Consider the following 27,800-nt stretch of genomic DNA (forward strand, 5'->3'; position numbering starts at 1 on the left):
TATCACAAAACTTTTACTTCATTTTTCAAAAGATTTCTTTCACACACATCGGAAGGAAAAGAAATGCTCCGGATTTTTCGATTAGCTAGAATTTCAAGCACAAAATGTAAGGGGAGAAAACAAAAAAACCAAAATTGCAAGAAGTTCGCTTTCTAGAAATCCTGTTCTTTCATTCCTATATATATTTTTTAAGTACACCATATATTTATTACATTTTAATAAAATTTGACTGTTAGTAGGGATTTTGTTACAAATTCAGATTTGTAGCAAAATGATGTCCTATTTTTTTTTTTTTTTTTTTTTTTTAAATTTAATTGAAATGAAATCTATCCAATATTATTTGTAAAAAATTATGCACATGATAAATTTAAATCACGCATTTGAGTTTTCACTTTTTCGCTCACTACTCGCGCTAATTCCATCGTAAATATATGCAGGTTTTAATCAATTTTATTCGGCAATTATTGCCACGAATTTTGCTTTGTTTTTCGAAATCCCGATGTCTTTTATTGCTCAGTTATTATTTATATTCTCGTGAATTTTTGAAATATACCGATATTATTACGGCACGCAAAATTCGAATCGCGGATTCAAGAAATCATTCTTTGACACGTTCGTTTTGCTCCGATATTCTCGTTAATCCATGCGGTATTTCAATCGTTCTTTCGACAGTTATTGCCAAGGATTTTCAAATTTTCTATCAAAACAAATCTCGATATTTTTTATACAATTAATAATATGCAAAACTCAGATTAATGATTAAATTTTAAAGTGACGATTTCATCGTTTTTACGATTTTTTATTTGCTACACGTGAAATTTAAATTGCGCATTTGAATAATCACTTTTTGACGTGCTCACTTTATGACGATACTATCGCAAATCCATGTAGTGCTTCGATTGTATTTTTGGCAGTTATTAATATTGATTCTGACGTGGTTTTTAAATGCCCTGATATATTTCTGAAAATCTGGGTAATTCGAATCTAGCTTATGAATATTTAATTTTTTAAGCAATGATTCTATCGCTTTTTTTTTTGGAGGAGGGGTGCTTATTTCCGCATGAAATAAAATCTTATATTTTTACACGATATTATTTATTATAACAGCCGAATCTCGAAATGAAACACGCATTTAGTAACGCCCTTTTTGAAGAGCATGGATTCGCATGATTTCGTCATCGATCTTTTTTTCGGTAGATTCACGATTTTATAATTTTTTTTCTTTGATGTGATGATGATTTACGAAATACGAAAAAGGAAATAATTAGTGTGTTTTCCTCTTACGAAATGTAAGATAATTGCGATGATATTAGAGTTAAAAAATGCATTTAATATATATATATATATATATATATATATATATATATATATATATATATATATATATATATATATATATATATATATATATATATATATATATATAAATTTTATCCAAACAGGGTGTGTTTTTTTTAAATGCAACATTTCTGTTACTTTAAATTAGTAACCTGTAAATTTGTTATTATTAAAAGTATCTTGCAGAAAGATATTAGTGCTAGAGAGGTTTGCCGCTGAAAGCCCCCCAAAAAATATGCCACTGGCCTACAACGGCCTCGCTGGGAAGATCAATTTTTTTTAAAAGTAATTTTAGCCATTATCTAGGGTCACTGCAGACTTTTTGCTGAAAGTTTTGTTTTTGTAAATTTGTGAAAAAGCTATTCATAGTTTCATGAATTTGTAAACATGGGGTCCCCTGTTTTTGTGAAAAATCTCATAACGGAATTCCCTGCGTTTCCAGTAACACAAACAAGTATTGGTCTGAATCAGTTAGGATAAGTGGAGTTTTGTATTTTGATTTACAAATTTTCAATTGAAAGGATCTACCAAATCTGCCTTCAATTTTTAAATACAAATTGATCATTTTTCAATATGGACAAAACTTATAATTTTTTTTAAAGATTTTGTTTTCCAATATGCATTATGTTTTTAACTTTTGATTCATCTCATAAAAAATTTAATTTACATGCTTTCCTATTTCTTACAGTTATGGAACAGAATATTGAACAATCAGAGCAGTCAGATATGTCATCAGCAGATTTCAGGATACGCAAAACACAAGTATGTTTTATAGAGTTATCTTTTTCTTTAATAATAATTTAAAAAGATAAAGGTAGTTATTTGATATTATTTAGGTTTCATGCTAAATAATTTAAAATTTCAATCAAAACTAGTTTTGCTCAACTTTAATTTCCAAAATTTTTAAGAAGATATTCATTTTTAACTGCTTTGATTTCATTGTATACAGTGCTGTAGTTGGGGTGGAGAATGTGGGGGGAACTCTGTTCCCTGAATTCTTTGGTTTGCTGTAGTAAATTTTTTTTTTAAATATTTGATAGAAATTTAAAATTGAAAAGCCTTATTAGTGATGCATAAAAACTGAATATGTCACATCAACAACCAATATTTTTGCACTATTACCAAAAAGTTGGTAATGTTCAATTGATAGATATAAGGTTTACAACTTTGTAAATATTAATTAAATTTAATTAGACTTTTCAATTTAATTAAATTTCTTCAATACAAATATATATTTTTGAAACCAGTAAAAAAAAGGAATAAAGCATTTTTTACTTCAATTTTATTGTTAAAAGGTACAAAATACTTCATTTTAATTTGTAGCTGCATCACGTTGATTTTAAATGTCTTCAATAGTAATATATTTGATATTATTTTAACATTAATTTATTTAGTTTTGAAATTAATGAAAAAATCAAAGCATTTTCATAAATAATATTCCATTTATATAAAGAGTACTGAGTGATGAAAAGATATGTAATTGTGATTACATTAGTTACTAGGTTAAACTTATAAAGCAAATCAAAATAATTTCAAATTAGTTTCATAACTTCAAAGTAAATTGATTGGAAATGTAATTTTAAAAAAGGATATAATTGTTAACTCAATGGCCAAATGTGGAACAAAATGTTTTTTTTTTTCAAGTGAGCTCAATTTGAAAAATACCGAATGTTTTCTGTGCTATTTTGACTAACTCTGAATTCTTTGTATTAATTCATTATTTTTCTTTAATATTAGCACTACTTAAATAAATTTGTTCGTATTGCAATAGTAATAAAACATAACTTATTTTACATTTTTATGAAATTATTATACTTTTTTATTTATCCAGTTTTTTAATTTCTTTTTAATTAATTACTCCATAAATTATGTAACTTATTCAGTCATATGAACATCTAATTATTCAAATTCTTTGACATTCAACCAAACCAGATCTTTAGCATAGGTGACTGTATGTCTAACATCTCTATTTAACACTTTTGACAGGCATTTGATTGTTTCAGTATCATCATTTTTTGCAAAATTTTTCATTTTTATTTAGGAAACACTTATTTTTTTAAAAATTAAATTACCTGCTTTTTTTTTCCTAGCATTCTATGTTGTCTCAAAAATTTGTTGAAGTTATGACAGACTACAACAAGACTCAAACAGATTATAGGGAACGATGCAAGGCTCGTATTCAAAGACAACTAGAAATAAGTAAATAAACTTTTAAATTTTATTTGTTTGCATGACTATTAATAGACTGTGTGCTCTCATAATTTATCAAAGCAAAAATTTCTTGGTTTGTAGACATTTATGTATTTGTATATATTATGAAAAAGTACATCTTAATATATTTGCAAAGTAACCAAACATCCAAAGTTGGATGAAGGTTTCACACGTCCCTTAAGACAAAAATGAAGGAACCATTATTTAAAATTGTAGATACAAAATAAAAATCTCTGCAAATTTCCTATTATTTAAAAATTTAATTTAAAAAAACTATTTTTTGAGAATTTTGACTAGGCTTTCTGTTGTCCCATTCCTTGAGATGATTACTCCATCTCCCCCCCCCCCCCTTGAGTACAACTTTGAAAACATTATAATGTCACAACTTATCTTAACCTTATATTATCACACAGTAGTATAGCTATGTCTACAGCTCTTCTTTTATGGTCTCGTGGTCAATAATGGGCATCAAAGGCATGCCTGTTTAGCATTTCCCACAATTAGGAGTAAACAATTCAAGCTTTACACTATAGGATCCATTGATGTTACATTATAGTTAGACTTATATTAATAAATGAGTATACCTTCTATAAGTTTACCATTGTAAACTATTTACGTTGAATCACTACTCCATTGTAAACTATTACAAAATCATCAGCCAGTTGGTTAGCCTTTCTAGTATCTATACTATTTGGTCAGCATAATTGTTTTGAGTGTTTCCCACGACTCATAAATCAAGAACCAACTTTCAAATGTACCTACTAGGACTGTGGGATACTATCGGCTTCTGAAACCTTTCTTTGTCTATTGTATGCTAAAACTCATCTAATCATACAAATCCTTTTCCATGTTAAGCGAAGAATGCTTTATGAAAAACTTCTTTAAAGGGTTTTACAGTATTGTGCTATAATTCTAATGAAAAAAATTTTTTTTTTCAATATTAACACAATTTTATATAGATTTAATATCAATGGCTGTCAAATATTTTTAATAGTGAATTAACAGTTACTCTTACAATTAGCTATGATAAACTATAAATGGCAAACTTAGCTCGCTTACTTTGCTTCAGCCTGCTCAGAAATATTTCATTAGCTTTATGCACTTTATATTGATTTTTTAAGCAATTTATTCCAAATCGTTTGTAATCAACATCTCCCTAACTTACAAAATTTTTGAGTTTTGTTAATTGATTGATTTATGTTTAGCTACTTCTTTAATAAATGTTCCTTCCAATTTCAATTTAGATACAAGTTTTCTAAATCTAAAAAATCATTTTTATTTTTAGCTGGAAAAGTTACGACAAATGATGAATTAGAAGAAATGTTAGAAAGTGGTAATTCTGCAATATTCACACAAGGAGTATGAAACATTCTGTCTTATAACTGATGAATAATGTTAATATTTTATTTTTTGTCTTTATTGATTATCCAGATATTGTTATAATTTTTTTAATTCCATAAGCGTAACTTATTAAGCTTTATTTAGAAGAATTTATGTATAAACTTTTTTTAAACTGGTTTCTTTTATTGAACATTAGAAGTTTATTTTCTGTATTTTTTCCCTTCCCTTAATCCCTTTTTCTTCACATTTTTAATGCTTCGCTTTTATTAGTACAGCTTTTATTTATACTTCCTATTGCAAGCGTCTTGAAATTCTTTGTGCTAAGTTGTTATGATACATAAAAGAGCAAAGCTGTGCCCAATATTTTAGTAAAATTTTACATAAAAGCAAAAAGTTGGATTTAATATCCAATTTTTGAGCATGCTGGCTCCTAATAGTTGGTCCTAGTTCTTCAAAATTTTCCATGTTTGTGGACCCGAGTTCTATTGTTATCTTATAATGCATTAAGTTATTTCCTTTTTTTCTTTTGAAATTCTTTATAAAGGAAAGTTCGAGAACTGTAACTTACTAAATTAAATATTTTTTAAGAAATAATCAAAAGACTTAAATATTATTTAAAAGGAAAATGAATGTTTATGTATATAAAGGTTGAAAGAAAGTTTGGAAACTGTGAAATATATTTTGTGTAATATATATATCTAACTCAAATAGTGAAAATGGGCTCATTTTAATATTTTTTTGAAAACTTGATCTTGTGGAGATGGGCTGGGACAACTTAGAAAACCTGAACCCCTATTTTTTTATTACAGATTTATATTCTCCTGAAAAGAATAATCAGATTCGACTTTTAGGTTTATGCATTTTAATACATCTTGTGCATATATATATATATATATATATATATATATATATATATGCATGCACAAGATGATAATCCAAGAAAACAGAAAAATTGTTTAAAAGGATTTTAAGAAAAAAAGAATAAAAAAAGTTAAAAAGCATTTAAAAAAATTAAAAACTAAAAAAATGAACAACAAAAATATAATATCCTTATCAACCTAAATGATTAAACTATAGTTGCAGCTTATGTACAGTAAACAAAACTAAAAACTTGATTATTTTTTGTAATTTTCTCATCTCTTTCAAACTTAATTATTTCTTGTATTTACATGCCTGGTAACAGAAACCTTCCAGCACCAGAAGGACCTTAACAGATTATTTTTTGTCTAAGTTTTCTTTTATTTTTAAAAAGAAAACAAACTAGAGGAGCATTTTTTAGACTCTGTTTTAAATACATGTGTAAACTTGTTTCTAATTTTTGGGACTCTACTGGTACACCAGTAGAGGAATATTGTGGTACAACAATATTTTTTTTAGGACGCATGTGTTTAGATATTCAAAGTCAAATTAGGTCACAATCATACTTTTACCTAGCGTAAGAAGGTCAAATAAGATATGGATAGAGGGTTAACTCCTTAATTTTGAAGTTTTCCTTTTTTACAATTAGGGAAAAAGTTACAACCATTTGTATGCATGCAAGTTTATCATTTTTATGAAAATTTTAGATTTTTAATTGGACAATTTTAATCATTAAAATCTTAAAATAGGAAGAATTTTTAACATTATCACAAGTGTCCATTACCCGAATTTCATTATAATCGAAGGAAGGTTGGTCCAAAAGCGATTAATGTGACTTGGAATGACTCAGTTATTCAATATAGAGAAATAAAAATTATTTTACTTAGTCTTGAAATGAAACTTTTATAAATGTATTTAATTAAATTGACTGTATTTGTAGCTGAATGTTTTAATTTTGATACCATTGTTTTTCTAATTATTTTCTGATTTCCATATTTTAAGATCATTATGGACACACAGCAAGCTAAACAAACTCTTGCTGATATTGAAGCTAGGCATGCTGACATCATTAAATTGGAGACTAGTATTCGAGAGTTGCATGATATGTTCATGGATATGGCTATGCTTGTCGAAAGTCAGGTTTGTAATTTTTTCTTTTCAAAATATTGTTTGAAAAATCATTTGATTTGTATAACTCTCTGATTGACAAGCATCACAATATTTAATGCTCCGGGTGCGTAGCGTTTTTAAATAGTGCTTAAAGGTGCTTATTTTCGATTTTCGTTTTTTAAAAGCCCTTAAAGTTGCTTTTCCTAATGGGTGTTTTTAAAAAGTGCTTATTTTTCCTTTACCAGAATGAGATATTTTCTCTTTACCATGTTGATTTTTGACACGAATGATGCAAAAAGACACAGTCCTTTTCAACGTTTTTACAATTAATTCAACCCCAATCTATATCGACTTTCCGTCGGTCCGTAGTGTATGAAAACACCATTCGTTTTACATGTTAGATGAAATACTTGCAGATCCGCATTTGCGTATACTGATCTGGATTCAGTGGGAAGGATCTTTGTCTCTCATGTGCAATTATGCTGCATTTTGCAAGAGATTATCAATTTCAGACTTCATTTTCCGCCCTCTGGAATCGAACTGAAAAATCTCTAGAATTTTTGCTGATTACTGGGACTGACTAAACATTGTAAATTTTTTTTTCTCTAATAGCGATAGAAAATTTTACTGCTCTTGTTAATTTCATCATTGGTGACGTGTCATCGTCTTTGTCACTGGCTAGCAAATCAAACCGGATTAAACCATCAGTTGTCAAAAACTTACCAACCCTGACTAATTACGATATTTTTTTGAAGTGCTTAAAAATATTATTTAAGTGCTTGAAAAGTGCTGAAAAGGTGCTTATTTTTTATTGAAAAATTTGCACCATACTGCTAAACCTAGAGTTAATTTTAATATAAATCACATATTTATGGTTAACCAGTTCAACTTCTTGCCTGTATATATTCATTAACTATATCTCTGTGTCTCCACATCAAATCTCAATGCTGGATTGGTAATGGTATGTAGTAATATTGGATGATATTACCTATTTTAATCTATTATAATAATTTACTAAAGTAAACAATATTTTATGACTCATTCTCTAAACGTAAACGTTTGGAAATATTTAGTACTGCCATAGACAACAACAACTTAAGTAAACACCATAACATGACTTTCAAATAAAATCTTTTTATTTATTTCTCTTTGCTGTAGTTAAAAATTTCTGCTTTACTGCTAAAAAAAATCTTTTTAATTAAGACATTAAAAAAAAAACTTCAATAACGTAAGTAAAGTTACAATACTAGAAATACATGAACAGTAATCAAATTATTGTGCTAGCTAAAATAATTTCATTGTATCGTATATTTTCATGCACTCTTGCTTTTATCACTGTAATGCTTAATATGCGTTCTTACATTATAAATAGCATTTGAATTCAGACAGTGTACATGCACACTTCTTAAAATGGAAAATTTAAAAATAAATTGGATATTTGAATCTTTAATCAAGGTATAGGAATTCTTTGACATAACAGTAAAAACTGTGATATTTAACATCCTGTTGAAAACCATTCCATTCTGTCCGTAGTTTGATTTTGTAGAAATTTATTTTAGCGATGTGAACATTTTAAAAAATGAGCAATAAATTATACTATAAAATTTACACCATATTATTTAAACTATTTTTAAATATGAATCAGTATATTTAAAATATGTTGAAAGAAGAAATTAAAAGTAAATGATTTTGACGTTTTGTCTAAAACTATCCTAAATTAGATAGTGTTGTGTAATTTAGAATACAATACCAAACAGTTAAGTTAGTAAAGAGTAATAATCCTTTATTACTTACCATAAAATATTATCACCCATTAACCTTTTTCCGAACTTTTTACTGCATGCTTTTCTGCATCAAAAATAATTAAGAACTTGTTTTGTTTAAATTACTGAAAATTATGGGCATTTTAATGACCAAGTTTTATAGATATTATTTGAGTTTGGAATTTAAATTGATTTAGAACTTAAAATTTTCTGGTAGAAATTTTCTCGTTACACTTGATAAATTTTTAAAATATATTAAATATTTATAATAGTATATATTAAAAGTACTATATTACTTATATACTAAAATTAATATAACTTACTAATATATTAAAAGCATTATATTAGTACTATATTTTATATAGTGATTATTAAAATACAGTAAAAAAATCGCCATATTTTTTATATGCAGTAAGTTAATGGTTTCATGTGTATTTGAAAGTGTTCTATATTTATAGGGAGAAATGATAGATAGAATTGAATATCATTGTGAGCATGCTAAAGATTATGTAGGAGAAGCTGTGAAAGATACCAAACAAGCTTTGGCTTATCAGAGTAAAGCTCGAAGAGTATGTATATATTTTGTTTTTCTTAGTTTATTGTCAATGTTTTCTAATTGTCCTCAAAAATAGAAATTTAAGAAGTCAGAGCTTATGAAGAAAAAAATGACATTATAAGTATCCGGTAGCTAACTCACAATATTTCACATTAATTAAGCTCATATATGGTTTAGCCAATCTTTAATAATATTTTTATATATTTTGTTTATATTTATTATTTGTTTGTTCGTTTTAACTGCTGAGATAGTTAAAGTATAATAATTCTAACATTATGTTAATGAGTTCTAGACTAAATGCAAATGGTGTAAATATAATTGTTAAAGTATCTTTTTGGTATTATTTTGACAGGGCAATCATTGTTAATATCATTTCAAAGTTGCTGTTTATCTAAACAGATAAAAATTTATTAATCCATTAACCATCCCCTCATCATAATGTGCAGTGAAAATGGTTATAGTTGACGGAAGTCTGTTCATTTCATCTATACATTAATACAAATAAGCATATTAATGCATTGACCCCCCACCGATGACAAAGTCTGGGTTGTTATCAGCTGTGAGCATTTCAAATGATTGAAAACACTGTGTAATTGTGAGCATTCCATTGCAATAGACCTTGATTGAGAGCTACGCAATTAGTTTGTCATTCAAAACATGGTAACGTTGTACAGTGCTGCCATCTATTATAGAAGAATGAAAAAATTACTTATTTGTTATTCTGGGTAAAAAATCTGTGGGGGTGCGGGGAAAATGCTCTTTGATATCTGCTGAAATCAAATCACTGACTTTTGAAGCTAAGCCAGATTATCTGCTCCTCTATAGAAGTGTAGGAGGCATATTTTTGATCAAAAAATGCTTTATCTTGTTTTGATTTAAATTATATTGTTATAAGTTTCTAGGGAAGGTGACAATATTACATTTTATCACAATATTACAGTTACAGAATTTAAGTCTCAAAAGTATTTTCATGATCACAATTTTGCATTTCATTTTAATTAAGTTTTTATTTTTAAGTTTAAATCTAAGCATGCTATATTTATTTATTTTATCTTCTGTTTTGTATGATTTTTTCCTTTTATTAACTTCATTATTTTATTCCCCCCCTCCTTTTAATTTAGTTTTAATGGTTTTCATTTTATAATTTTGTTTGTTTGATTTTGTTTCTTCTTTACATTTTTGTTTATTTTTTATAGAAAATGATTTGCTTGATTATAACAGGAATCATCGTTTTAGTCATTATAGTCATCATCATAGTATACTCTGCTGGGGGATTTAATTAGTGATAGAACTTTTTAAAATCAAAAGAAAGAGCTACACAGTTTATATATGGATCATATAAAGTCTATGGGAACAACAATGTACAACTACAAAATGTTTACAGTTTTATTAATCATTTTGATTATTTTTATTGCAAAATTCCTGAACTTTTATGATTTTATTTTTCATACCAAATATTGAAATTCATGATAGCAATTGTAGATCTTTTTAATTCTATGCATACTTCAGTAGTTTGCAATCATCAGCATAAATTTCATTTTATGTTTAATTGAATGAAAAGTCATTTTTAAGACTGCCACATGATTTTGTGTTGTTGTGAATAATGTCTAATTTATTTTGTAGATACTTAAATGAATTTAGATGGTTGTTTTGTATAATTATGTCTAATAAGTGCCTATATTTTATTTATTTTTAATCAGCATTATTTGAACTTTGTGTTGGTTATTTCCTTTAGAGAAGCCAAACCCAATTACTTAACTTTGGTGATTAGTAGAGGAAAAAGTGCGTACTGTTACGAATGAGTGAAAACGTGTATAATTTTGTAAACTGGCCCAGGGTCTTCCTCAAAATCAAGTTCAAAGCTGCCCTCTTCTTGGATAAACTCATCCAGTTTTTAAATTTGAGAACTCTTAACTCTGTACGCAGTCAATCCATCGGATCATTGGTCTTACCCTTTTAGGCTCCAAATCGTTTTGCGTCGAAGATTTTTTTGGTGGCCCAGTCATCTTTCAATCTAATCAGGTGTTCTTCCCATTTTAGTTTTTAAACTGATATAAATTTTATTGTGTCTGATTCTTTGTAGACCCTATAAAGTTCTGAATTAGTTATTTCTCTCCAACAATCATTACATTTTTCTTTCAAAGTCACTAAAACTTCCTTCTCCCCTTCAGTCACTGCCCACGTTTCAGCAAGCGTATGTAACTATGGGTTTGATCAAAACTACGTAGAGTAGTAATTTTGTTTTCCTGCTGATGAGACTAGATTTCAAATTCTTTTGTATTCCATAGAAACATCTATTACCAGCAGTTATTCTGTTACGAACTTCTGGCGTTACGTCATTTATAGTGTTCAATTCAGAGCCTAAATAGGTGAAACTATTAACTACTTCAAAACTGTAGTCACCTATTTTGAGATGGGTGTCATTAAAATTGTTAGACTTCATGTATTGTGCTTGGTTGATTAAAAGATGCATTTTCTTTTCCTCTTTTTCCAAGGAAAATAATATTGTAATTATCCTTAATGTGTGAACTGTCTGAGGTTTCAAAGCCTGTGATTTATTTTTGATTATCCGGTTCTTCTTGTTGTAATTGAGTGTTGAAAATTGCTATATTTTCTGGAAGACTCCACTAATAAATTTTCAGAGTCTTAAGGACTGTTTTATTCATCTGCCAATTGACATGAACCCCAGTGCTCGGTACAATACCTTTACATGAAACTGATTAAAATGAGTCAAGTATTTGCGACTGCTCCTTATATTTCTTTAACTAGCACAATGTGCAAAACAATAAAAGGAATACCTTGGGAACTTTCGATTTAATGACCATATTTTGACATAGTGTTAAAATATAGTCTTCTCCGTTCTAGGGATTAACCCAGGGTTTAGGCTGAGTCTAAAAATTCATTAGCAAAAAAGCTAAAATCTGAAAAAAAGTTTTAGCAAAATGCTAAAATGCCATTAGGCTTATAAAATTACTTTATATCAAACAAGTACTGTAAGTTATCTGACAAAGAATAGCTTAATGTACAAGAATATCAAAAAGAATACCTATAACAAAAAAAAAAACACATTTATTATTTATCAAAACATTTTGGTTTATAATTAACAATCTTCCTTTCTTTCATGTTTTCCCATTTTACAAATGCTTCATGAAAGTTAAATGCACTTTCAGGGCCCTCAATATTAATCATTAACAAATTGTTTACATGGTTGATTAACAACCTGTTTCGAATATTAGTTTTAATCAAATTAAGGCAGCTAAAACCCCCTTCACAGTCAACAGTGTGCATTTGTATTGTTGCACAATACTCTATAACAGAAGTTATTAATGGGTACTGTTCAGACGCATCATTGGTATATAAAAATGAAAGTAATTCATTAAATGACATGTTTTTACATCGTTGCATTAAGATGTGTTTAAATAATCCCCATTCACAAAGTAATTCAGTTTCTGTAAACTGAAAATCTTTTCTGGGAGATTCCGAAAACAAATTGAAAATGCAACGGATTTCCTTTACACCATAATGCTGTATTTCTTCCGAACTATGGGGCATCCTGCTAGGTATAAATATATTGAACATTTCGATTTTATCAAAATCTCCCAATCTATCAGTAATATTTTCAATGATACAGTTTAAAAAATTGTGCATCAAATTACGGAATCTTTCCCTCTGTTTCAGTCCATCTAAAATTATATGGCCCTGAAACTCAAATTTTTCACTTTCCTTCTTAGGCACATCATCTAAAAAACTCATATAATGAGTGCCGGTGCCATTTTTTATTTCTTCTAAACTTGAAATACAAGCCTTCACACTTGATTGAACATATTCAAAACTTAAATTAGATTTTTGAAATATGAGGCTTAATTTATTAATGTTGAACATGATATCATTCATGATGGCAGTGGTTGCTAAAAACAAAAAAGTAGTTATATTTTTTAACAACCCTTGAGCAACAGGACGTTTGTCTTCCATTAAAACACTAACAAGAGCTTGCCAGTTGCAATCCAGAGCTGTAACTGAATTCCCCAAAGACAACCACCGAGTTGTTGATAACTTTATGAATTTCCTTGATTTTTGTTCAAGGATATCTTGAACATTCTTCAATCGCCTGGTATTTGCAGGGGAGCATTCAAAATAAGAGTGAATTCTTTTTATTATGTCCTGAAACTTTACCAGGTAAGCATTCTCAGACGCTGCTTGTCTCACGGCTAATGCTAGCCTATGTGCCACACAATGTACTGAAATTAAATGCGGATTTTGGTTTTTGAACAGAGCAGCAACCCCCGCTCTAACACCAGTCATAACTGAAGGTCCATCTGTACCTAAGGATGAGCATTTTGTAACATCTATTTTCAAACTCTCAAGTGTCTTTATCAAAGAAGAATAAATAAAATTAGCACTTGCACCCTCCATTTCTACTAAACTTAGATAATGTGTAGACAATCTACCTTGATGAAGCATTTTTAGGTAGATAATTAAACTTTGATCTATGGAAACATCCGTACATTCATCAATTATGACGCCGTCATAATTGATGAATGTACGGATGTTTGATGATGTACGGATGTTCTCCGTCATAATGACGGAGAACCATCTTGCTGAATTAACTTTATGCAGTATTTTTTCTTGAATGGTCATGGCAAGAGCCATTTCCATGTCCCGAATGCTGTCATAACTTTCATAAAAGGCTGTACCTATATTTTTTTTTGTACCTGTTTATTTTTCTTTTCTTCTCGGTGAAACTCATATATTCTAGCCATTTTTGTTGATCGCTATGCTTCATCTCGTTTGATCACGTTTTTTTCGTGAACGCTAGCGTCATGGTTCTTCTTGCGAAAGATATTTAGATTTTTTCTCCTTCTTGTTTGATCAAGTTTTTTTCATGGATGTTAGCGTCATGGTTTTTCGCGGAAGCTTTTTTTTTAATGGAATTTAGTAAAATCCTTTAGCAAAAATGCGAAAATGCTTTGTTGAATTTTAGCATTTTTGAGGGGTCTTTTCGCATTTTGCGAAAAAAGCTACCGTAGCGGAAACCCTGGATTAACCTTATGTATAACTAATTTAAGCAAGCAATATTTTAAATCACAAAATGCATACTTTCTTTGAATTACCCTGATTATTGTCGACGTATTTGAATTTTTGACTCTCAAAATATAGGGAGTAGTTGCAATCTGAAAAATATTCCAAAAATTTAGTTAAAAGCCCATAAGGTTAATCATAAGATGGCATGTTAGTTCGTGAACATTTAATCATTAAAAAAGAAACCATCAAGATGTGTTTTAGATTTTACAATCTGTACATTGATAGATAGATGTAATTTCTTAATTTTTATATCTATGAGAAATTAACAGCTTGTGTTTATTAGTTTTTTAAGTCTTAACTTAAGAGTCACAAATTTTATTTTATGGAAAAATGCAAATATATTATTATATAAAATGGAATTTGCTTTTTAATAGCATTAAATAACAATTTAAGAAACACTTGTGGATATACACTACTGGCCATTAAAATTGCTACACCAGGAAGGCGACACACCACAAACGTGAAATTTGCAGGAGGGATAAAGTATGTTGTGATATGCAAATAATTAGTTTATCAGCTCATTCCTGCAAAGCAGGCGGCAGTAGCGACACCTACAATGTGTATAAAAGAAGTGATTTGACAGTAAGTTTCTCATACAGAAATTGAATTTGAGCATTGTTCTTGAATAAAAAAAGTTTTTCTTATATTCTCGTGTAAGAAGGAGAAGTGCCTACCAGCACTCTTTGAGTTTGATCAAGGTCGAATTGTGGCCTACCGGGATTGCAGTTTATCATCCCGAAGTATTGCAGCTCGCGTTATTCGAGATCCCATGACTGTTAGCAGAATATGGATGCGATAGGTTCATGAGGGTCATGTAGAATGCTGTGCAGGATATCAGCGGGCCCCCATCACTAACAGCCGAGAAGACAAACATTCTATCCTCGTGGCCTTACGGGATCGTACAGCTATGTCATGATCCCTCAGTCAACAAATGGGGTCATTTGCAAGACAACAAGTGTCTGCAAGAACAGTTTGACGACATTTGCAGCAGCATGGACTGTCAGCACGGGGGCCATGGCATCGGCTACCCTTGGCAGTACATCACAGGCAGGAGCGCCTCCAATGCTCAACCTGGACGCAGGAGTGGAATGACGTCGTCTTATCAGACGAATCTAGGTTCTGTATACAGCATCATGATGGCCGCATCAGTGTTTGGCGACATCGTGGAGAATGCCCAGTGGCAGCTTGCATTCGATATTGTCATACTGGCCCATCACCTGAAGTAATGTTATTGGGTGCCATTGGATACACGTCTCAATCACCTCTTGTTCACATTGCCGGCACTTTGAACAGCAGCCGTTACATTTCTGATGTGTTAGAGACTTATTGTGCCTTATCTTCTAGGCTTCCATAACACTACGTTTCAGCAGGACAATGCACAGTGCGGGACAATGCACGTCGCATGTTGCCCACACTGTCCTGCCCTTCCATGACTCAGAACATGTTCGCTTGTTGCCCTGGCCAGTACGTTCTCTTGATCTCTCACCAATTGAAAACGTCTGGTCAATGGTTGCCCAGCGACTAGCACACCAACACTCGTCAGTTACTACGGTCAATAAATTATAGCATAATGTTGAAGCTTTATAGACTGCTATACAATCTCTGTATTAGAATGCTATACAATCTCTGAATAACTGCTATTATTGCTGCCGGGGGAGGCTGCTCTGAGTACTTCTTCAGGATCTATACATCAAAATACCCTGAACATTTAATCACTTGTTCTGCCAACTATAATGTATGTGCCAAATAAATATCATTCTGTTATTTGCATTTCTTCCTGGTGTAGCAATTTTAATGGCCAGTAGTGTATTCGGAATGGTTGATTAGCAAAATAAAAAGATTTCTTTCTCTTTTTATTTTGTTTCAACTACCTCTTTTCACTCAACATAATTTAAATAAAAGTACAGAAATACCTGTCAGTTTTGATTTTTTGCTATATTTTTATACTGGGGCGTTTGCTACTTAATTAGTGGGTGATATATTTAATGTTGTTTTAATTATTTATTATCATTTGAAATTAAAGATATTGTGATCCATTCTAAAGTATTTTATGCTACTTCATATTATGTATATTTTATTTAAATATTTTTATGTTATTGTTTTGATTTTAAGGAATACAAATGTTTTTCTTTTGTTTATTATTTCCACTTGTTTTGTTGTTAAAATATTTGTAAAATAAAATTTAAAAAAATTATTTCTTTGAATATGATTATGTTTTTGCTTCTTTTAATTAACCTTTTTGTCATGTAGACAGAACTAAAAAGCATATTTATAATGATTGTTTTTTATTTTAATTATCAGGAATACAAATTAGAATTTTTAAATATTTTTATTTTGTTTCTTATTTGCATTTTGTTTTGTTGTTAAACTATTTGTAAAATTAAAATAAATGTTTCTTTTGAATTTGACTATGTTTTAAAATACCCTCTTATTAATAATCTTAAGGAGACAAATCTAAAAAGCATGTTTTTAATGACAAAATAATAGTTTGATTATAATCTGTTTAAAACTTTATTTCTGACTTATTATTTGGCACTAATTAGTTGTTGCAATAATGTTTGATTTAACTTTTGTTTTTATTGAATTTAACTTTCTTTTTTACCTCTTGAAAATACATGAAAAAAGTAATAGACTTTTTATAGCAAAAATAAACTTATAATAGCAAAAATTTAATTAAAAAATTATGCACTTACTGCAAAAAGTATTAACCATGCAAGAGCAAGATAAAGGAAAACAATTATTTATTTAAAATACTTAGAAATTTTGATTTAAAATTTTAGTCGTGTAAGCGCAAATTTTTTTTTTGACATTTGTAACAGAGTGCTTTTCATTTTCTATAAGTTTGTGTGAATGCAGAAAGTTCTTCATCGTTCAAAGGCTTTCTGAAAATTTTGACACTGGTTGTTGTTCCTATTTGCTGTCTTAATCAGTATCATCCGTTTCTGCAACCATTTCTTAAATCAACAACTTCAAAAGTTTCACCATATTGATGCATAAACATTATAGATAATGCTCCGAAATTAAACAAACCCTCATTTTCTTCTTTTTTATCAGCAGCAACAGTTACTATTTTTCGTATCAAAACAAAATAATTTCAATATTTTTTTTATTATGTCGATTGAATTTCTAAATAATAGATGTGCGATCTGTTAGTTTCAAAAACTATCTAAACAGGCTTTATTAAGATTATAAGAGCAGAATTTGAGACTCAATTATTTAAACAAGACGATACATATAAAGAAATGAAAGATGCAGGAACGATGGATCGAGGTTTGACTGTATAAGTGTGGTTAAAAAAAAAAAAACTTTTACAATTAAAGTTTTTTCCCCCCATCAGTCTTTGAATAGAATCACTATTAAAGAAATGCAATAAGTTTGATTAAAATTTATTTCTATTAAGAAATATAAGGAACCTTATTGCTTTGAGTGCTTAATTTTAATATGGCAAATAAATCATTAATGTTAAAAGCAATAATGGTGTGAAGTTGAACATTTTAACTTAAAAAATTATTTTAAGCATCACTCCTTTTACTAGTATTGGAAGATTTTTAATGCAAAACGTAAATTTTTAACTCTAGAAGAAATTTTTAGTCAAGTTGAAGTCTAAGTTGTTTCATAAGGAAGAGGAAAATTTTGTATGAAAGAAAGTTCAAGAGTTAAAATTTTTTTAAAAGAATTCTATATTTGTGGAAAAAGAAAATATAAAAGTCTTTTTAATTCATTTAATTGAACTATTTTAAATGGAATGTAGTTACATTAGTAAATGTAAACAATTTTATTATAACTTAGCATTTTTACGCCATCAATTATTACTAATTTAAATAGACCATTCACATTCATGTATATATATAATTTTATTCAACTTTAAGATTATTAGTATAAGAAAGGTTTTTACGAAAAAAACAGCTTATTTTAATTATGTATTACATATCAATTCCAGTTTGAAAAGTAAATTTTGTTGAAGTTTTAAAGAATTCAGTTTATTTTTATACTTATAGTTTTTATGCATTTCTATTTGTTTCATTACTGATATTTTTTTCTCATCTGTAATTTTTGAACCTCAGTCTTTAGTATTACTTTGCAGCTTTTCTACACAACCAACTGGATTTCTCTTTGTTATTTAATAACCAGACAACTCAACTTAAAAATTTATTCAGCAATGGAACAGTAAATGGTTAAAATTTCATACTGTACCTTTAACTCATATATGTTGCATAAAAAAATTATACATTTTGCGATTATTTACTGGACATGTTTAGAAAACTGGTTTTTCAGGATCTTTTAGTTCTCCTTTTGAACTTAAACTAGAACATATTTAGCTTTTTACGAACTATAAATTCCTAATTTTGCGAATAGTAAATTTAATTATTCATGCATAATACTATTAGTTTTAGGTACCTATATGGAATTAAGAAGTAAAAACACCTAAAAGTTGCACCAATTTGGATTTTGTTAACGTTATATGCATTATTTTACCTCAGATTACTTATGCCGGTTCAAGAGTACGCATCTCTGCTTTATGTTTAAACTATGGGAGGAAAAATAAAAGATCCAAAGCAGCCAGTGTTTCTTACAGTTAATGCTTATTTTTTTCTGTCCACTAATTCTTCTTTTTCTTTTCTCTTTTTGCAGAAGAAGATCATGATTATGATCTGTGTAACTATCCTGGTAGTGATTCTCGTATTCACAGTGGCTGGATATCTAGGATTTTAATTCAACAGCTTGCTACATCTTACACTGTTATACTCATTCTACAATCACACTCTAGGGGAAGCAAATTTTCAAATCTTCTTTTCTTCTTTTTGCTTCTCCAATTGTGGGTTGCATGGGGAAAAATAACTTAGTTCACTAAAGGTGCCATTAATAAAAAAAACAGGTAGTGCTATTCCATATTCACAAATGAATGTAAATGAATTACTAAGATAGGGAAAATGTTTTAGACTACGAATCAAGAAAGTTAATGAGTTTGTAAAAGTTGAATGATAATTTACACTTTCTTATTTTAATTTGATGGATAAGAATTTTAGTTTAATTCAAAAATTTTTTTTTAATTTTAAACTCTTTTTGCATATGAGGTCAAAATTATGTAGTGTTGATAATACTGTGGGTCAAATGCTAAAATAAATAAAGTAATAAAACTTATATTTGCAATTTTGTCGCAATAAGTTCTAATTTTTTACACAAATCCAAAAATAGTTATTATCTTACAAAATATAAATAAAATATCTATCTATAAAACCTCTAAGTGTTCTTTTAGAAAAGTATTTTCACAATCGCTAGTTGTGAGCCAGAGGGACCGTGTACATTAAGACTCCCTTCTTTTGAGACCAACAACATGTGGGCGGCAATGTTGTTAGCATTGTGCAACGATTGCCACTACTTCCCATACAAGTTTGTACTCTTCAATTTGCTGGGTGGGTTTCAAGCTGCCACCAGTGATTAACCAGTACTTTACAAGAACAGCCCAGTGCCTGCGGCTTTGCGAGTCATGAATGGTGGTGCCCCATGTAGAATTTTATTTAAAATATGAGAACTAACAATGGTAGAATAGCATTTCTTCTAAGCAGAATGCCCTACAAAATGATCAGTTACATCAAGATCATAACAATAAATTATTACTAAAGGCGTTTGTAAACAGGGGAAGGGTCAGGAAGATGCATATAAACCTCATCTAGAAATCCAAATTTATTTATAATTAAATAAAAATTTTTTTTATTTAATTATGAAGGTGAAATTGACTGCTTATTAGTAGGGTTCCATCATCACCACCCATAATATAAGTTTTTAGAATCCTAGTTTATAATAAGTTCAAAAGATTATACATATTTGTGTTCTCAAATTAATATCTAAGAAATGAAAAAAATGCCATGATAAATAATGTCCCTTGCAGAAAAATAACTTGAGCCCTTATTGGACCCATATTTATGAATCTTAACTCAATAATGGAAAAAAGGTCAATATTTTTTGGATATTGACCCTAAATAGAATTGTTAGATTCACCTAATATTTTATAATCCATTATTCAGCCAATATCGGCCCAATATAGAATTGTCCATTTTACCTGATATTTTACAGTCACTTTTCAACCAACATCGGCTCTATGTAGAATTGTTATTGCTCAATATTAAGAGCCATTCTTTGACCAGTATTAGAAAATCTAGACATCCCAATATTGGTCCGTTGGTGTATGTTCTTACAGGACCCATATTGAGCCAATTTTGAGGCCAACTGGGGTCTAGGTAAAATTGTTGTTTTTGATGTTTACTAATAACATTTCTTTTTTAAAAAATTAAGATCCTTAATGTGCATTTTTACACACTTTTTGAAAAGTATTCAAGGGTGGTGAATATGGAATATTTTGCCTTAGCTAAATATCTAATTTTAATCAGAAACTTAAAATTCTTAAAAGTTTTTTGTTTCAACAAAATAGGCCAGTTCCTAATTTAGTTACCAGTTCCTCATCATTTTAAAATCAAAAGTAAAATGAAATGTAAATTAGACTATTCTTTGCCAAAAAACTTAAAATTTGGATAAATTAATTGCTATTAATTTTTTCAGATATCTTTCTTATTTTTGTGGAACACAAAATGTGAAATAACAATCAAAATTTATAAAATCAGAAACATTAAACAGTAATTAGTACAAACAGTAATTATTAGGGTGGCAATACAAAACAAAAGGTGGAATTTCTTTAATCACATCCTTTGAAAAGGTGTCATTTGCCCTAAAACTAATATTCTAAAAGTTTTAGCTCACAAGAATAATATTTAGACCCTACTTCCAAAATAAAAACACGATTTTTCTCAAAAAATGTTATATTTTTTGCTATAAATTTCGATAATTGTACAAGTACACATATGGATTTAATTAGTAGTTAATAATGCTTTAAACTTAATCTTTTATAATTAAAATGTCTTCGTCAAATGAACAGATCGAAGGATAAAAGATATTTTTTCTAAAACTATACAAAAATATAAATTTAAGAATAGAAAAAATTTGCACACATTTAATTACTCTTGTAAAATGATTAAACTAAGAAACCATGAAATTTTTTTTAAAAATTTATAGTCTTTACTAAAATTTCTCAACTGTTTTTCAATCATCTGGATCAGATTTAAGAAGAAAAAATTAATTTAAATTATTAATTCTATTGAAATTATCACAAACGACGTGATATAAATGAGCCATCAATATTTTTATTATTTTTTTAAACGTATATGTGATTTTAAATGCAATTATGTCTTAATTATTCTAGTTTCTTAAGTGTATTTTTTATACAGTTCATATTCATCACGTGACAATAGTTTTGAAGCCATTTTCATTTCTTTTTCAAGATTTTCGAAACCAAATAAATTTCAGGTTTGGATAATTTTAAGTCTTGACACAGACATAAGTCTTGACAAGTTAGATCATTAAACTAAAACTTCGTATCTATATTTTTAAAGACATCTATCTTGAGAAATTCATTTCTGAAAATAGAAATTTCTGAGGGTTTTTGCCATCCACCTAGCATGATGTATGGCACCTGAAAGCTAAATTTATTTTGACCTCAGAAGGATATTTTGCTTGGTGTAGCGAATTCTATTAACATCAAACATAATTACATGATTTCTTTGTAGTCTTCTCCAGCAAGATATATTTTGGGTTTTACAATTGCCCAGAAACAGCTGCTTAGCAACATTTTTGATGTTATATATATATTTTTTGGCCATCTTACCATTGATCTAATTTTTTTACTGGTTTTCGCTAATTTAAGGAGACCTTACCTTTCGCTAATTAAGGAAATCTTAGAAAATTTCAAGTTGAAGGCTTTTGGTTGATTCTATTTTTAAATCAAACTTAGATTTTGATGATGACACACAAGGTATTAGAAAGTTTTTCAAACGATTGCTCTTGCTAAATTCTTTACCGACTGTCATCTCTGAAGCAGAAATGTCCAAGTTGTGTTTGCATTTCTTCTGTTTTATCTTCAATCTCCATTTTTCTACTCCAGATGTACTACCACCTCAAGCAAACATCAAGGGTGAACTGAAAATTGTCTTAATTACATTTCATGAATGGATCTGTGGTAGGTGTTTACTATTTATTCTTTGAAAATATCTCTTTTCCTAGTGAAGATTTTAAAGTTTGATGATGCGATTTTTCATTTACTTTGTAGGCATTTGTTCACTCTCCTTTTTTTCCAAAAAGAATTAACATTTCTTTGATTTTCAGCCGTATTGCATCCCTTTGTTTCCATTTCAACTAGGTGGTTGATGTGGAATAAACTATGCAAAACTGGCCTCTTAGATGGCTAATTGCACACAGTATTTCATGGGATTTATACACTCTCAGGTAATCTTATCTTTCTAGATTTAAATTACTCTTCAAGCTGAAGCAATTCAAAATTTTGTAAAAAGCTTGTATTTTTTTTAATATGCACGCTTTTTTAAAAAAAAAAAATTAAACTTTCACCAAGTCATTTTTCGTTTAAAGCAAAAAATTCATTAATCTTGAAAAAGTCAGCATGTTTTTTTGTATAAAAACTGTGGCATCGTACAAGTATTGCTGTAAATATGCTTAATATAGTAGAATAAAATTATGAAATAGCTGATTTTAGATTTTATAAAGCAATATACTATTTGAACTTACCTTATGGTATTTGCTCACGAAAGTTTAAACTCTTAACTTCTTTCATTTGTCAAAACTAAACAAATGTAAGTTGAAATAATGACTAAAAGTAATATTTTATTCTTATCCATCATAGATTTATTAATTTTCAAACCAGAAAAATCTCTAAACAATCAAGGTTAAACTTTAAAATTCCATTTGTGTTTGGCTCATTATTTTAGGGTTAATTTCAAAATTTTGCCTTTTTTTTCTGTTTTTGTTTGTTGACAATTTTCATCAAAATATTACACCAATTACATAAGTTAAGAAGTCTCTTACATTAATGTAACCTTTTGTTGAACGTGATATCTACAGAAATTATTAATACTACACTTTGTATTCAAGTGAAAACAACCAATTAAGATTATTTTTTAATAATTTATTTACTTACATTAATCACAAACTCTTTTCATCACACCAATTCTCTTTGCTAGAGTTTCTATAAGATCCATAAGAATAATACATCATTTGAAAAATCTGATGCAGGCAACAAAATCATTATTATCAATCTTACCTTGAGCCATTTTCTGACAGTTAACAAAATGTACAAAGATTTTTTTATACTTTTTAGAAAATTGAATTTGCTGAGAGGTTTTTAAAAGAAAGAAAAAATTGTATTTTTTTATTTATTTGTTTGACAAAGATGTTTCGATTACCAAAGTCTAAACTGAAAGCATTATCTACATCAAAAGTCCAGAATTTTTTTTCTACAACTGTTTGGATTTTATAGTGAAACTGCAATTTTTTGCGAAAAATATTTTTTTCTTTTTCAACTTTGACTCTTAGAGGCAGGGTATAAATGTTATTGAGCTGACTCATTTTGAATATTAATTTTTTACAAAATGGCACCATTTTAAGGTTTCTGGTACAGATTTAATGAGAAATTTTTCCCCATGTTTATAAAAATTCCCCATGTTTATAAAATCACCCTGGTAATCATGTAACAGTTTTAGAATTTTTTGTATATTTATTAGGCAGACAAAAAGTAATTTTTTTTTCAATAGTAACTTTAAGAACAAATATTTTAGAATTTTTTCTCAAATTAGTTTGATAAAGGTGGGATATTGAATAATAATAACACTAGGGAATACATTTTTGTTGCATTTATACAAATATCTGATCTTGCTTAATTCGGGAGTGGGGAATTCAAATCTGAAATTAGTTTTGCTCATAAAGTTACAGATTTTTTTAAAACAGGGCATTATTAGTCTCTTTTTTATCAAAACGTACAAGTTATATAACAAGGGATTGCATAAATTTTGTGACCAACTTCTAGGGGAGAAGGCCACATACTCAGGATTAAAATTGCATAAGAACTCGTGTTCAGAAGTAGTGTCATATTTGACTGTTTCCCCATTATGACCTGTTCAGAAGCACGTAAAGAAATAGTGTATAATAGGGAAGTGCCGATTTCCTGTATTATATGAAAATAATTGGATAAAGCAGAAACGAAATCACTATGGCATTTCACTACGGAATCGAATTTTTCTCTCTCGCGTTTCGCATAAAAGGATTATTACTGTCAAAAATCACACATTCAATTTCAGAGTGTGCAAAAATTTCAAACTTTGAAAATATTCCACATTTGAGATGAAATTGACGCGAATAAAGTGACTTGTAAAGTGATTATTCAAAAGCGTGATTTGGAATTTCCAGATAGTAATAGATTTATATAAATGAAATTGAAATTATTAAAGACTACGGAAATCCAAAACTGTTTAAAAAAACGCATGAAACCATGTCACAATAAAATCATCCTAAACTAAGTCCATCAAAAAGTAATTCTTCACATTCTCAGTTCCTAATTTCCGGTGCATGATAATGTAGCATTAAAAAACTATGAATATCCACAGCAATAACTGACAAAAATGTGATTGTAAAACCATGTGGGATTGCAGGTGAATTGTGAACAATTTAGTGCCAAGTTCATAATTCGAAATTTGGTGGACGAAATATCGTATTAAAACATTGAGATTTTAAATTCCAAGTGAAATTCCATTTTAATATTTACTGATAAAACAATTGACAAAACCACAGAGATCCCTTGTGGAACGTCATTAATCGAGTGGATTAAGAAATGATTACTAACTGAAGTGAATTATTCGGAATTTGCGGTATGTTATAATAATGAGATTTTAAAAACCAATATGATATCTGCAACAATAGTTGCTAAAAATAGAGATTGGAAAACCACATGGATTTATATGTTGTTGATTAAAATTGCTGTATTTATCGTCTAATTGTTATGTTTTATTAAATAAGGTTGCCGAAGTCCCGACAAGCAATAATTTAAACGAATTTCTTTTTATAAATCAATTAGAATCCTAAAAATATTTTAATATGACACTACTAGTAAAATGGCCCTATAAAAGGTTAGTGAACAATATAATAAAAGTTTTCAAGGATTTCAAGTTTCAATTTTTTTAATAATTACCAGGAGAGTAAATTCTAAAACTGCATTAGAAAGTTCTAATTTTTAACGAACGTAAAACTTTTCTTTAGGAACATTTTCTAAAAGGAAAATATCAGGTTTAAGAATTTCTCCGCATTTTTCATAGTAAGGGACATAAAAACTTATTACAAGATAAGAATTTGGCGAATTTGAAATTTTTAAAATCACCTTTATAATGCAATCTATCAACGTTTTGAATGACCAAACAATGAATTAAATCATTTTTCTCCTATTCAGCTGAGCTTAAGTTAATTTGGTTGGCAGATGAAAATATTTTCCAACCAGCTATATTTCTAGCTAAGTATGGCTTTCTAACTTCACGATTAGAAACAAAATATTTGAATTGAACAGGTCGATTAGGACTACGATCATATAAATCAACGTCTTTTGATCTGTAATCTGGCAAAACCACTTTCTGTTGACACTCCAGAGTCTAAACAGACATTTGTAATTTTATATAAAGTTTTGAAAAAAAGAAATACTTTCAGAATTGCAAGAGTCTTGCTAAAGAACTAATTTCAGATTTAAATTCCTTTTTGATAAACGTAAATATGTTCAGAATATTTGTTTTTTTTTACGCTATTCATAGGAAAAGTTCGTAATCCATTGATCGCAAAAATATAACTTATTTCGTCTGCTATTTATAAGAAAGCACAGTTACAGTTTAAAATTGTATCTTTTTTTATTAAGATTTTAAGTAGTATAAATACTAAAATGTTTGTAGATTTATGTGTTTAATATACTTTTTTATATTTTTAGTATTATTTTAAATATTTACAATATTAATTTATAAGCGCAATCTGCATAATTTTTAAATTTCAATTAATCTTAGCATTTGTAATCGGGAAAGATTTCTTGACTTCCTCTTTGTATAATGTATCCAATGTGTAACGTAAACAAAATTGAAACTCCTATTCATAAAAATATTTTCATATTACAAATATTAGTACTGATGTAATGGGGATTTCCATGATGCCACGCCTATTTAAATAGTTTATTTTATGTTTCTTGTTGAACAGAATCAATTGTAGATGTCGCTTCGTCCCCGTCGGCCGGCTGTGCTGACAGAAAATCGATGAAAAATAGTGCTGTGTTGGTTTCAATAATGTGTATAGTGAAAATTTTTCAATTTTTATGGTGATTAGACTCTTTAAAACATCTATAAAATTTCTTGGTGATAATATAAACTCATAAAGTATATCAACATGACTAAGGATAGACTTGCAGCGTTGAAAGCGGTAAGTTTACCGTTTTTAAAAATATACTGTAATATTATAGCTAGCCGGCTATTTTAGAATTGAACAGATTGTAGCAAACTTTTATTAAAATCAGAAAAAATATAAAGTAAAATCGGAAAAACTCTCTTTTTTGAGTAATTTAATGTCTGTATTTAACAATAATTAAAAGATTTCACGGAAGTATTTCTCTGAGTTATTGCTTTGACATATATCTATTGGAGGCGTTTTCAATGCTGCAACTTTTTAAGATTCAATACATTTGATCGTCTGTGAAAGTAGAGAATCAAAAAATTGTATTGAAAGATACAATAAAATGTTCAATGATGTTATTTCTCGTTTGTTTTTGTTCTCAATTATATATTTGTGTAATTATTAATAAAATTTGTTTGATTTCGTTTAATCCTTTTTGGAAATCTTTTTGTTTATATTTTAATTAAAATATCCTTGTAATATTTTATATAATTTGATGTTTGGATTGGCCGGTTTTTGGATTATTTTAAATATGGTAATCGTATTACTAAACTGTTTTCAACATAGTTAGGATTATTGGGAAAAAAATCAACTGTTCATTGAATTCAAAAATTTTAATTGTTTCTTTTCAGTATCTTATTAAACCTATTAATAAGGATGTAAACAAACTCGTTGTAATATTATAAAAAATTGTATTTTATACTATATAAGTTTATAGTATGTTTTAATAATTTTTATAATTCAAAAAATTATGTGCAATTTGTGAAGTTAAAAATAAGTTATTACTATATAGGGTAATTTTCTTATTTTTTCTAAAACTGTAAAATTTTAATTTCTTAACACAAAAATGATGCATATTTTTTATGGATTATTTTGTTTACAATGTTCACTAATTTCGTCATTTTGATTTACTTATTTACTAATTTTGAAATTAATTTTGGAAAATTTCTGTGTTATTTGTGTCAGCTTAATTGTCAAGTCTTTACCACTTCCTGGCAGCATCTCTTCCACTAACTAAAAAAACAACTCAGAAGGGAAACAACTTGAAGGGTTTAACTCGTAGCTACCCTCAGGCAATCCTCTGTGTTATCTTGAAAAAAGATTTGCAAGTTTAAAATTTATTTGCTGCCATGGTGTTATAATTTTTTTTAAACTCTATATAGCCCCGATATTTGAAAAAGCAATAACAATAAAGGGAATTTTTAGGCATGATATGTGTCGTGTTTATCTCA

At 28.6% G+C, this 27,800-nt stretch overlaps 2 protein-coding genes across 6 annotated transcripts in view; both read left to right on the top strand.

Moving 5' to 3' along the window:
* The window catches only part of LOC107449134 (syntaxin-1A), a 123,034-nt gene extending 100,586 nt beyond the window's left edge, over nt 1-22,448 (top strand). Inside the window, exons 5-10 of one of the 2 annotated variants that reach the window (XM_043055272.3) lie at nt 2,027-2,100; nt 3,429-3,537; nt 4,835-4,908; nt 6,751-6,888; nt 9,080-9,190; nt 18,892-22,448. In XM_043055272.3, coding sequence (XP_042911206.1) covers nt 2,027-2,100; nt 3,429-3,537; nt 4,835-4,908; nt 6,751-6,888; nt 9,080-9,190; nt 18,892-18,972 — 587 coding nt within the window. In that variant the 3' untranslated portion in view covers nt 18,973-22,448. Of the gene's footprint in view, nt 1-2,026; nt 2,101-3,428; nt 3,538-4,834; nt 4,909-6,750; nt 6,889-9,079; nt 9,191-10,373; nt 10,489-18,891 lie in introns of those variants that run through there. The other variant, XM_016064576.4, reaches the window with a different exon arrangement.
* Nucleotides 22,449-26,370: 3,922 nt separating this feature from the next.
* LOC107457020 (syntaxin-1A) overlaps nt 26,371-27,800 on the top strand; it is a 165,305-nt gene continuing 163,875 nt past the window's right edge. For 2 of the 4 annotated variants that reach the window (XM_071181451.2, XM_043055245.3), the window contains exon 1: nt 26,371-26,598. In XM_071181451.2, coding sequence (XP_071037552.1) covers nt 26,566-26,598 — 33 coding nt within the window. In that variant the 5' untranslated portion in view covers nt 26,371-26,565. The remainder of the gene's footprint in view (nt 26,599-27,800) is intronic. The other 2 variants (XM_043055254.3, XM_087150195.1) reach the window with 2 other exon arrangements.

The sequence above is a fragment of the Parasteatoda tepidariorum genome, chromosome 8, assembly GCF_982258835.1.
Source record: "Parasteatoda tepidariorum strain Cologne lab strain chromosome 8, Ptep-v5.0, whole genome shotgun sequence".
NCBI classification, from domain to species: Eukaryota; Metazoa; Arthropoda; class Arachnida; order Araneae; family Theridiidae; genus Parasteatoda; species Parasteatoda tepidariorum.